This window comes from Schistocerca piceifrons, chromosome 5 (assembly GCF_021461385.2).
Source record: "Schistocerca piceifrons isolate TAMUIC-IGC-003096 chromosome 5, iqSchPice1.1, whole genome shotgun sequence".
In the NCBI taxonomy this organism is placed as follows: domain Eukaryota; kingdom Metazoa; phylum Arthropoda; class Insecta; order Orthoptera; family Acrididae; genus Schistocerca; species Schistocerca piceifrons.
In genome coordinates this window covers 54,259,827-54,272,381 of record NC_060142.1, presented here as the reverse complement: position 1 = coordinate 54,272,381, position 12,555 = coordinate 54,259,827, and the positions used below count along the sequence as shown (strand labels likewise).

Below are 12,555 nucleotides of genomic sequence, written 5' to 3'. Positions count from 1 at the left end.
GTCCTTAGGTTAGTTAGGTTGAAGTAGTTCTAAGTTCTAGGGGACTGATGACCACAGATGTTAAGTCCCATAGTGCTCAGAGCCATTTGAACCATTTTTTGGCAGGGGTCAAATACAGGCAGCGAGAGGTTGTTTGCAATTTGTACGGAAACCAGACGGTAGTTGTAAGAGTCGAGGGGCATAAAAGGGAAACGGTGGTTGGGAAGGGAGCTAGACAGCGTTGTACCCTATCCCCAATGTTATTCAATCTGTATATTGAGCAAGCAGTAAAGGAAACGAAAGCAAAATCCATGGAGAAGAAATAAAAGCTTTGAGGCTTGCCGACGACATTTTAATTCTATCAGAGGAAGCAAAGGATCTGGAAAAGCAGTTGAACGGAATGCACAGTGTCTTGAAGGGAGGATATAAGACGAACATCAACAAAAGCCAAACGAGGATGATGGCCGAAGTAGAGAGAAAATAAAATGTAGGTGACAATGGCAAGGAGAGAATTTCTGAAGAAGAGAAATTTGTTAATATCGAATATGGATTTAAGGCTAGAAATATTTTCTGAAGACATTCGTCTGGAGTACGGCCTTGCCGCAGTGGTAACACCGGTTCCCGCCAGATCACCGAAGTTAAGCACTGTCGGGCTGGGCTAGCACTTGGATGGGTGACCATCCGGTCTGCCTAGCGCTGTTGGCAAGCGGGGTGCACTCAGCCCTTGTGAGGCAAATTGAGGAGCTACTTGATTCAGAAGTAGCGGCGCCGGTCTCGGAAACTGACATACGGCCGGGAGAGCGGTGTGCTGACCACATGCCCCTCCGTACCCGCATCCAGCGACGCCTATGGGCTGAGGATGACACGGCGGCCGGTCGGTACTGTTGGGCCTTCAAGGCCTGTTTGGGAGGAGTTAAGTTATTCGTCTGGAGTGTAGCAATATATGGAAGTGAAAAATGGACGATAAACTGTTTAGTGAAGATGAGAATAGATTAGATGGGTAGATCACATAATTTATGAGGAGGTACTGAATAGAATTGGGGAGAAAAGAAATTTGTGGCAGAATCCGACCAGAAGGAGCGATCTGTAGGTAGCATACATTGTGATACAGCAAGGCATCACCAATTTCGTGCTGGAGGGAAGTGTGAGTGGAATAAATGGTAGAGGGAGACTAAGAGATGAATACAGTAAGCAAAGTCAGAAGGATGTTCAGAGAGGAAGAGGGTCGCACAGGATAGAGTAGAATTGAGAGCTGAATCAAACCAGACTTCGGACTAAAGACAACAACAACAACAACATCTACATCTACGTGATTACTCTGCTATTCACAATAAAGTGCCAGGCAGAGGGTTCAATGAACCACCTTCATGCTGTCTCTCTACCGTTCCACTCTCGAGCGGCACGCGGGAAAAACTAGCACTTAATCTTTTCCGTGCGAGCCCTGATTTCTCTTATTTTATTGTGATGATCATTTCTCCCTATGTAGGTGGGTGCCAACAGAATGTTTTCGCAATCGCAGGAGAAAACTGGTGATTGAAATTTCATGAGAAGATCCCGTCGCAACGAAAAACGCCTTTGTTTTAATGATTGCCACTCCAATTCACGTATCATATCTGTGACACTATCTCCCCTATTTCACGATAATACAAAACGAGCTGCCGTTCTTTGTACTTTTTCGATGTCATCCGTCAGTCCCACCTGATGCGGATCCCACACCGCACAGCAGTACTCCAGAATAGGGCGGACAAGCGTGGTGTAAGCAGTCTCTTTAGTAGACCTGTTGCACTTTCTAAGTGTTCTGCCAATGAATCGCAGTGTTTGTTCTACCCACAATGTTATGTATGTGATCGTTCCAATTTAAGTTATTTGTAATTGTAATCCCTAAGTATTTAGTTGAATTTACAGCCCTCAGATTTGTGTGACTTATCGCGTTATCAAAATTTAGCTGATTTCTTTTAGTACTCATGTGAATGACTTCGCACCTTTCTTTATTCAGGGTCAATTGCCGCTTTTCACATCACACAGATACCTAATCTAAATCATTTTGCAAGTCGTTTTGATCATCTGATGACTTTACAAGACGGCAAATGACAGCATCACCTGCAAACAATCTAAGACGGCTACTCAGATTGTCTCCTATGTCGTTAATATAGATCAGGAACAATAGAGGGCCTATAACACTTCCTTGGGGAACACCGGATATTACTTCAGTTTTACTCGATGACTTTCCGTCTATTACTACGAACTGTGACCTTTCTGACAGGAAATCACGAATCCAGTCGGACACCTGGGGCGATACTCCGTAGCACGCAGTTTAATTAGAAGACGCTTGTGAGGAACGGTGTCGAAAGCTTTCTGGAAATCTAAAAATATGGAATCAATTTGACATCCCCTGTCGATAGCACTTATTACTTCATGAGTATAAAGAGCTAGTTGTGTTTCACAAGAACGATATTTTCTGAATCCTTGCTGACTATATGTCAATAAATCGTTTTCTTTGAGGTACTTCATAATGTTCGAATACAGTATATGTTCTAAAACCCTACTGCAAATTGACGTTAGTGATATAGGCCTGTAATTCAGCGGATCACTCCTACTTCCCTTTTTGGGTATTGGTGTGACTTGAGCAATTTTCCAGTCTTTATGTACGTATCTTTCTGTGAGCGAGTGGTTGTATATAATTGCTAAATATGGAGCTATTTTATCAGCATACTCTGAGAGGAACCTGACTGGTATACAATCTGGACCGGAGGCCTTGCCTTTATTAAGTGATTTAAGCTATTTTGTTACACTTAGGATATCTACTTCTATGTTTCTCATCTTGGCAGTTGTTCTTGATCGGAATTCAGGAATATTTACTTCGTCTTCTTTGGTGAAGGAGTTTCGGAAAACCATGTTTAATAACTCTGATTTAGTGGCACTGTCATCAGTGACTTCACCGTTGTTATCGCGCAGTGAAGTTATTGATTGTGTCTGGCCACTAGTGTGCTTTATGTATGACCAGAATCTCTTTGGGTTTTCTGCCAGATTTCGAGACAGAATTTCGTTGTGGAAATTATTAAAAACATCTCGCATTGAAGTACGCGCCATACTTCGAACTTCTGTAAAACTTTGCCAATCTTGCAACAACCGTTGCGTTATCTGTTTGGTACACTTGGTGAAAGCTCCTGAATGCGATATTTAGTGTTCGGTTGTTGAATTTGTGCTACGCTGCTTTCAACTGAGGGACGTATTTTTCTTGCTGAACATGTGTTCCGACAGATTTAGTGCAGGAAGCATTTGCTGAAAAATTCTCGGGAACATCTGTACTTCTTCGTAATGCCGTTCGCCGACTTCCCAAGAAAGACAAGCTCAGTGTTAGCTCCTGAACAGCCTGGAAGGCACTTAAAGTAAACGAATAGAAGCTGTTGGATATTTTAATTCTATGCAGCAGTCCCTGCAACAGCATTGCCAAAGTTGGCACAGGAGGCAGCGGTTAGACAAACATCGAAATTGTTCCCGCATAAAGCGACAGCAGTGCATGATTTAAAGGATGTGGACCACGAAGAAGTTAACCCGTTAATGCAAATGGTTTACATCTTTCACTGAGAGGAATGCCGTCAATATTCTTCAGGTCTCCTTCTATATGGATGACGCATGGTCGTGCTAATACACAAAACACACGATGATGGCCGACTGAGAATCCTCGTGCTGTGATTTAAACATCACTGCATGGCCAGCAAACTGGAGTGAGGGTAGCGTTGTCCAGACTGCGCATTACTGGATCTTTACTTTTTCAAGAAACCGTGGGCAGGTAGCATTATTGTTTAATGATCCATGATTTTACTGTCGGCTAATAAAAGACGAAATAAATTACTAATGATTTCAACAAGATAGCGCTATGCGCACACAGCTAACAACATTATGCGTCTTACGGAAGAGTTTGCTGGGGAACGTGTCAGCTCTAAAAGACTGTGGCCTCTCGCTCGCTGGCCCTTTCTACACCATGCTTTTTCCTTTTGGAAGCAACAGAAATCTGTAATGTATCGCAATAGTCCACGCCCACTTCGTGACGCAAAAACTGAAGTAACAGCGTACGGAAGATCAGATCTGGTGAAAGTGTTATCCACCAAAATTCTTCGCGTTCAGACATAGCTGCTCGTGGTCGTCAACATCTTGTAACTACGCAGAAACTTTCCGAACATCCTGTACTTTCAGAAGAGCTTTGGTCATGATCTTTTTTTAGGTACGTTAGAAGATTATTACAATACAAGTAGGATAATTTATGAGAGACGGATAAGTATACGAAGCTAAAAAAATTCGCGGTCACGTTTAAAAATGGTTCAAATGGCTCTGAGCACTATGGGACTTAACTTCTCAGGTCATCAGTCCCCTAGAACTTAGAACTACTTAAACCTAACTAACCTAAGGACATCACACACATCCATGCCCGAGGCAGGATTCGATCCTGCGACCGTAGCGGTCGCGCTGTTACAGACTGTAGCGCCTAGAACCGCTTGGCCACTCCGGCCGGCGGTTACGTTTAATTTGTTTTTGTTACACTGACCACCAACACTTCGTCAAGTGTTATCTGTTTGGTACACTTGGTGAAAGCTCCTGAATGCGATATTTAGTGTTCGGTTGTTGAATTTGTGCTACGCTGCTTTCAACTGAGGGACGTATTTTTCTTGCTGAACATGTGTTCCGACAGATTTAGTGCAGGAAGCATTTGCTGAAAAATTCTCGGGAACATCTGTACTTCTTCGTAATGCCGTTCGCCGACTTCCCAAGAAAGACAAGCTCAGTGTTAGCTCCTGAACAGCCTGGAAGGCACTTAAAGTAAACGAATAGAAGCTGTTGGATATTTTAATTCTATGCAGCAGTCCCTGCAACAGCATTGCCAAAGTTGGCACAGGAGGCAGCGGTTAGACAAACATGTTGTGTTATGATATCCTAGTAATCACAACAACAGTATAACACTTTGTGCGTTAACAATGTAAAGTGTATTACTAGTTCATCCTGTACAGAAGTCCTTACTATTAGAAACATACATCGTTGAATGGAGAGCTAAATTTATGCTTTTATAAGAAGCCAGTGAACCCGGCATTGCTTCGCAACTGCCAGATGTGTATGGAAACTGGATTTGGACCAAATCTCCCTCCTCTCTCTATCCATCCCTACTTCCCCTACTCTTTGTCGATCTCCCCTTCCTCCTCCTCTCTTTGTTGGTCATCTCCTTGGTCTCTGTCCATCTCCTCCATCCCCTATCTCTCAGTCTCTTTCTCCAACCTCCCTCTGTCCCTTTCCCTCTCTCTATATCTATTTCTTCCCTTCCCCTTCCCCGCTCTACCGCTCTACTCGTCTCATCTTCTTCTGTGGTACAAATGGTTCAAATGGCTCAAAGCACTGTGGAACTTAACCTCTGAGGTCGTCAGTCACCTAGAACTACTTAAACCTAACTAATCTAAGGACATCACACACATCCATGCCCGAGGCAGGATTCGAACCTGCGACCGTAGCAGCATTGCGGTTCAGGACTGAAGTGCCTAGAACCTCTCTGCCACAGCAGCCGGCTTCTTCTTCTTCTGTGTCTGTAACTGTCCGCCAGCTTAGCTGAGTGGTAACTTGCTTGCCTACCGTCCAGTGGGCCGGGTTCTATTCCCGGCCGGGTTGGAGATTTTCCCCGCTCGTGGACTGGGTGTTCTGTTGTCCTCATCATCATTTCATCCTCACCATAGACATAGGGAACACCTGATGAAGACGTCAAGTAATGACGTCGAAATATCGTGTTTGGATGACGCTGATATCCGGTAGAAAACCCGATTTCCACGAGATGTCATCAAATCGCCGGGAAAGTCTAAGAAATTACAAAACAGCAGATATTTGTGTATGCAGTTTTTGTTTAAAATTAAAATTGTCTATGGAAGATTCAGTTTGCCTAATGTTTATAAGCTCTCCAAAAAAACTACACATTATTGTTTAAAAAAATACGTGGCCTATGTCCATGTAAAAATTTCAAATAAAACGATCAAGAACTTTTCGAGATTTTTGGTAACAACGTTAAACAATGATCTGTCCTAATGTAATAGTGTATATACCACATACATCGAAAGGTGCCTATACTAGGGTGACCAAATTATTTTCGGTGAAAACCGGGACACATTCAACTGGGTGCCAACGGACACATCATTCCACATGTACCCAGGTTTCTTAATTTTAAATATTAATGTTTTGTTGATACATTTTGTTAACCCGATTATTATATCTAATAAGAGGATACAAAAGATTGATATAATCTAGATTATCTGTATTACGATTTTACAAAATTTTACAGTCATTCAACTTTTAATCAATTAATATTAACATGAGCTTTAATACTACTGAGCACTTGTAGATGGAATTGACTGTCCTTGGAGAAAAGTGTATTTTTCACTGCCTCCAGCCTTCTTGATCATGTCTTTGTTCCTTGAGACACAGTGATAAAACTCGGCACAATCCATTTTGTAGTTGTACAGGATCTGCAGGATTGCTTCAAGAGAGTCCACCTCCATTCTTCCATCAGTCCACTGGATATTCATGAACGAAAATACTCTTTCCACATTGGCGTTATGGGCTGGGATTGCAAATAAATACCTTGCAATTATTATCAACTCAGAGTAATGCTGAAGACAGTCACAGCTTTTTAAAAAACTCACCCACTTCTCATGACATTACAATGGTGTTTCTTTTCATCATTCCACTTGTGAAGACTTTCTTCAACAAAATTTGTCAGTATGCCGAACTGATCAAAGACAATGGAATCATCGATTTCAATCTCTTTACTCTTCAAATAAGAAACTGTCTCTTCAACACTTTCCCATTTTGGCACTCTCTTCAGTAACGTCCAATCAAACACCGGCGATGAGGGTAAATATGAGAGCGCTCCACTTGCTGAGACATTCTACACAAGTGTCATAAAACTTGTTAAGTTCTTCTCCAAAACTCCTTTCCGCTGCTTCTGATACTTCTGCTCTTTTAAGGACAGATTTAACATTAAAAGAAATGAACTGCTGTTCTCTCCTCTTAGTAACAGTTTCCAGAGTATTTTTCAAAACATAATTTATCTCTATTACACTTTTCGGGTTTCCCTCAATTTCCTTTATCCCATACTGCAAAGTGCTAAGCTGACTGTGAATGAACCATAAGTAGGCTTCACTTGAAGGGTTACTGAAAAACTGAACCAATATTTTGGGGGCTTTGTCTTCATTTAGGAAAAAATATTTTAACGGTTCAAACAGGCGAATTTCTCTTTCAACTGCTGGAAACAGTGATAACCAGCCAGCTTTCGAGAGACACATTACATTCATATATTCTATATTCAGTTCCCACATAATCACAAAACTCCTTAAGCCTCTCTCTTCTAACAGTATATATGTAAAAGTGTGAGTACACCTTCATGACGATAGTTTCAACATCACAGCTTAAACTGTCAGAAGATGTCTGCACGCTATTGTGTAAAACATGTGCAGGGCATCTTATGCCTTCAATGTTTCCATGCAATGTTGCCTTTAATTTGGTAAATACGTTGCATTCGCCTTGTCTTTTTAAACCACCAAAGTTTGTGTTGTTGTTGTCTCCGCAAAATGTCACACATTTATTTTTCTTAAGACCAAACATTTCAATAGTATTCATACAAAATCTTGAAATTTCGTCAGATGTTTTATTAGGTAGGGAACTCACCTTCAAAAGTTTGGTCTGAATTCCCTGATTAATATCGAAAAACTGAACAACAAACGAAAATATTTTAGTGGCCTAATGTTTGCTGGCATCAGTGGATATCCCATAGAAAGAAGACTTTTTGATGTATTCAAGGCTTTCCTTTACACTCTGGGGAGCAATAACTCATTTCACTAAGGCTGACACTTTAGTTCTTGCTGAACTAAACTTTTTTGCAATGGAAGAATCATCAAACATAATGCTGTTAAGCTTATTAGTACACTCACTAGATCTATAAATTTGGTGATGTTTTACCGTGTGGTAGGCTAGTGTAAGCTCGGCTGCTCGAACTTTCGTCTCGTCACTTGACTGATGTTTCACAAAATAATTTTGTAGAGTTTTACTGCAGCTCGGTGCACTGTATCTGTTAATGTGTTTCTTTGACCTGATGTGATCAACTATATCAGAACGTCCACCATGACTTATGCTAATAAAACAGTTACATACGGAACACTCTGCTTCGTAATCAAAACGACCTTTCTTAATGAAATTCCATTCCTTGGAATAACAGTCACTGAACTTGCAGGCACGTTTCGATATTGCGTTTCACAGTACTGCAGCAATAATACCACTAATATGAGAAAAAAACTATTGCAGTTTGTCTGACAAAACATCAACTACTACACTATTCTGACAATGAGTGTGTGAGTAAGTGGCGCGACAATCGGAAGGTTTCATAGCTCTGTTACAATAATACAACTTACTACTTGTTGCCCAAAGTACCGCTCAAAGTAAATTATTGCCTGAATGTATCAATACTGATATTGTGATTACTAGTATGGGACAATGGAGGTTTTAGACAAATAAGCTAAAATATATTAATTTCATGTGTTGTATTTCCTTTAATATAGCGAAATCCCAAAAATTCGAGAAAGTTTCACGAAATGTATTTAAAAACTGAATTCCGGGACTTTTGAGCGTCCCGAAACAAATTTTCGGGACCCCGGAACACAGGGATTAAAACCGGGACAATCCCGGTTTTCCGGGACGTTTGGTCACCCTAGCCTATACCCATCCGCACGTTTATTATAGTATCGTGCCTGTATTTGAAGTAAGTCGGTCAAGAACAGTTCGAGGTTTGTGTTAACAACCATTCGCCTTTACACAGTATACATGTATTTACACTGAGCTGGCGAAAGCCATGGCATACCTCCTAATATTGCATCGGACCTCCTTTTGCTCGTGGTGTGGACTCAATAAGTCCTTGGCTGTGTCCTGCAGAAATAATGAGCCATGCTGTCTCTGTTGCCACCCATGACTACGAAAGTGTTGCTGATGCAGGATTTATGTCCCATAAAAGTTCGATGGGGTTCATATCGGGCGACCTGGGTGGCCAGATCATTCGCTCGAATTGTTCAAAACGTTCTTCAAACCAATTGCGAACACATGTGGCCCGGTGACATGGGGCATTGTGATCTATAGAAATTCCGTCGTTGTTTGGGAATATGAAGCCCATGAATAGCAACAAAAGGTCTCCAAGTAGAACATAACCATTTCCAGTCAATAATCGGTTCAGTTGGACCAGAGGACCATTCCACGTAAACACAACAGATACCATTATAGAGCCACCACCAGCTTGCACACAGCCATGTTGAAAATTTTATGTCCATGGCTTCGCGGGAGTCTGTGCCACACTCGAGCCCTACCATCATCTCTTACCAACTGTAATCGGGCTCATCTCACCGGGCCACGGTTTTTCAGTTGTCTAGGGTCCAACCGTTACGGTCACGCCCCCCAAGAGAGATCCTGCAGGTGATATCGTGCTGTTAGCAAAGGCACTCGCGTCAGTCGTCTGCTGCCCATTAACACCAAATTTGGCAGCACTGTCCTAACGGATACATTCGTCGTACGTCCCACATTGATTTCTGCTATCATTTCACGCAGTGTTGTCTGTCCGTTAACACTGACAACTGTATGCAAATGCCGCTGCTCTCCGTTTTCAATTGAAGGCCGTCGGCCACTGTGTTGGCCGTAGTGAGAGGTAGTACTTAAACTTTGGTATTCTTGGCACACTCTTGACATTGTGGATCTCGGAATAATGACTTCCCTAACGATTCCCAAAATGGAATGTCCCATGCGTCTAGCTCCTACTAATATTCTGCATTCAAAGTCTGTTGATTCCCGTCGTGCAGCCGTAATCTCTTCGCATGAATCACCTGAGTACAAATGACAGCTCCGCCAATCAACTGCCCTGTTACATCTTGTGTACATGATATTACGCTATCTGTGTATGCTCATATAGTTTTTCCATGACTTTTGTCACCTCAGTGTGAATACAAAAATATTAAAGAAATGTGCAGCTTATGTCCATCCGGACGCTTATTAGGGAATTACATACAAATTAGAAGTAAATCAGTCAAGTACTCTTCGAGATTTTTGGTAGCAACTATAACAACGACTTGTCCTTGAAAAAAAAAATGGTTCAAATGGCTCTGAGCACCATGCGACTTAACTTCTGAGGTCATCAGTCCCCTAGAACTTAGAACTACATAAACCTAACTAACCTAAGGACATCACACACATCCATGCCCGAGGCAAGATTCGAACCTGCGACCGTAGCGGTCGCACGGCTCCAGACTGTAGCGCCTAGAACCGCACGGCACTCCGGCCGGCACTTGTCCTTGAACAGTAGTATGACAGCAAAATTTACATCTGAAGGAATATACATATTTAAACGTATTGTCTTAGACAATACAGTACAAAAATAACAGTCAGGATTGTTTTATTGTATTTAAGTTTGCATCACAGCTTGTGTTCTCTGTTCATCGTACAGATTACGAAGCAGAAGGCCGTTCAATTCGTACACACGTTATATTATCAACAGCATACTTATTTCTAGTGTCATACAGGCACAACAGGCTACGAAAGTCATGGTAAATCGGTCCTGCTCATTGAGTTCGGGCGTCAGAGAAATTATTACCAGCAAGTTATTAATACAGACTACATGAAAATAAGCACTCAACCAGGTAATTTTTTTTCACAGAATGTGCGAGTATGATAAATTAAAAGCATTGTCTTTTATAAGATATCTAATGACTGATGAGAAGCACTACACTTTGTTTCTCTTCTTGAGTCTCAATTGGATACCGCTTTTTGGTTTCAGGATGACTGATCTGGGTTCGAAGGACAAATGCCGAACTGTCTTCTCACAAGGCACTACGCTGAAGTTTCCGAGTACGTTCGTAAGGCCGACTTTGGTCTGGAGCAGTCCAAACCGCATACCTGAAACAAAAATCAGTAAAACAAAAAAATGTACTTCTTACTCAAACTTAAAATAATAATAATAATAATAATATGTTAATGTAGAAAAATGACTCCTGGCAATTATTTTTTCTCTAGAATTAAAGATTTTTTGAGAAATGGGTAGTCATCACAACTTCCTGAAAGATTAAAATCATATGTCGGATCGGGTCTTGAACTCAGACCCGTATCATTTGCGGGCAAAGCCGTTATCCACTTTTTTTGCATTTTGTTCATTACAGCTCGTAGGGATAGCATCGTGGTCTAGGGGTTGCGTCATTGATTCATAATCAAAACGCCTTCGGTCCCGGGTTCAATCCCCGCCACTGCCTAAATTTTGATAAATAATCAGCATTGGCGGCCGAGGACTTCCGGCATAAGAAGTCAGCCTCATTCTGCCAACGGCCTTGTCAATGAGGGCGGAGGAGCGGGTAGAGGTTCAGGGCACTCTCTTGTCCTAGGGGTGGGAAATTGCCCCTAAAGGCGGAGAATCAGCAATGATCAACGACATGAGGATGCAGAAGGCAATGGAAACCACTGCATTAAAGACACGTAACGTGTATCCACAGGACATGTGGCCTGTAATTGAAGAAGTGTCATGATGATCTCTCCATTGGCAAAAGATTCCGGAATAGTCTCCCATTCGGATCTCTGGGAGGGGACTGCCAAGGGGAAGGTTACCATGAGAAAAAGATTGAATAATCAACGAAAGGATAACGTTCTACGAGTCGGGGCGTGGAATGTCAGAAGCTTGAACGTGGTAGGGAAACTAGAAAATCAGAAAAGGGAAATGCAAAGGCTCCATCTAGATATAGTAGGGGTCAGTGAAGTGAAGTGGAAGGAAGACAAGGACTACTGGTCAGATGAGTATCGGGTAATATCAACAGCAGCAGAAAATGGTATAAGAGGTGTAGGATTCGTTATGAATAGGAAGGTAGGGCAGAGGGTGTGTTACTGTGAACAGTTCAGTGACCGGGTTGCTCTAATCAGAATCGACAGCAGACCAACACCGACAACGATAGTTCAGGTATACATGCCGACGTCGCAAGCTGAAGATGAACAGATAGAGAAAGTGTATGAGGATATTGAAAGGGTAATGCAGTATGTAAAGCGGGACGAAAATCTAATAGTCATGGGCGACTGGAATGCAGTTGTAGGGGAAGGAGTAGAAGAAAAGGTTACAGGAGAATATGGGCTTGGGACAAGGAATGAAAGAGGAGAAAGACTAATTGAGTTCTGTAACAAGTTTCAGCTAGTAATAGCGAATACCCTGTTCAAGAATCACAAGAGGAGGAGGTATACTTGGAAAAGGCCGGGAGATACGGGAAGATTTCAATTAGATTACATCATGGTCAGACAGAGATTCCGAAATCAGATACTGGATTGTAAGGCGTACCCAGGAGCAGATATAGACTCAGATCACAATATAGTAGTGATGAAGAGTAGGCTGAAGTTCAAGACATTAGTCAGGAAGAATCAATACGCAAAGAAGTGGGATACGGATGTACTAAGGAATGACGAGATACGTTTGAAGTTCTCTGACGCTATAGATACAGCAATAAGGAATAGCGCAGTAGGGAGTAGAGTTGAAGAGGAATGGAC

At 42.0% G+C, this 12,555-nt stretch overlaps 1 protein-coding gene and 1 pseudogene across 2 annotated transcripts in view; one reads left to right on the top strand and one right to left on the bottom strand.

The window, feature by feature from the left end:
- Positions 1-566: 566 nt before the first annotated feature.
- Positions 567-684, top strand: LOC124799808 (annotated as a pseudogene).
- A 9,734-nt stretch (positions 685-10,418) lies between these two features.
- LOC124798468 (cytochrome P450 6k1-like) overlaps positions 10,419-12,555 on the bottom strand; it is a 103,099-nt gene continuing 100,962 nt past the window's right edge. For both annotated transcript variants that reach the window (XM_047261898.1, XM_047261899.1), the window contains exon 8: positions 10,419-10,935. In XM_047261898.1, coding sequence (XP_047117854.1) covers positions 10,763-10,935 — 173 coding nt within the window. In that variant the 3' untranslated portion in view covers positions 10,419-10,762. The remainder of the gene's footprint in view (positions 10,936-12,555) is intronic.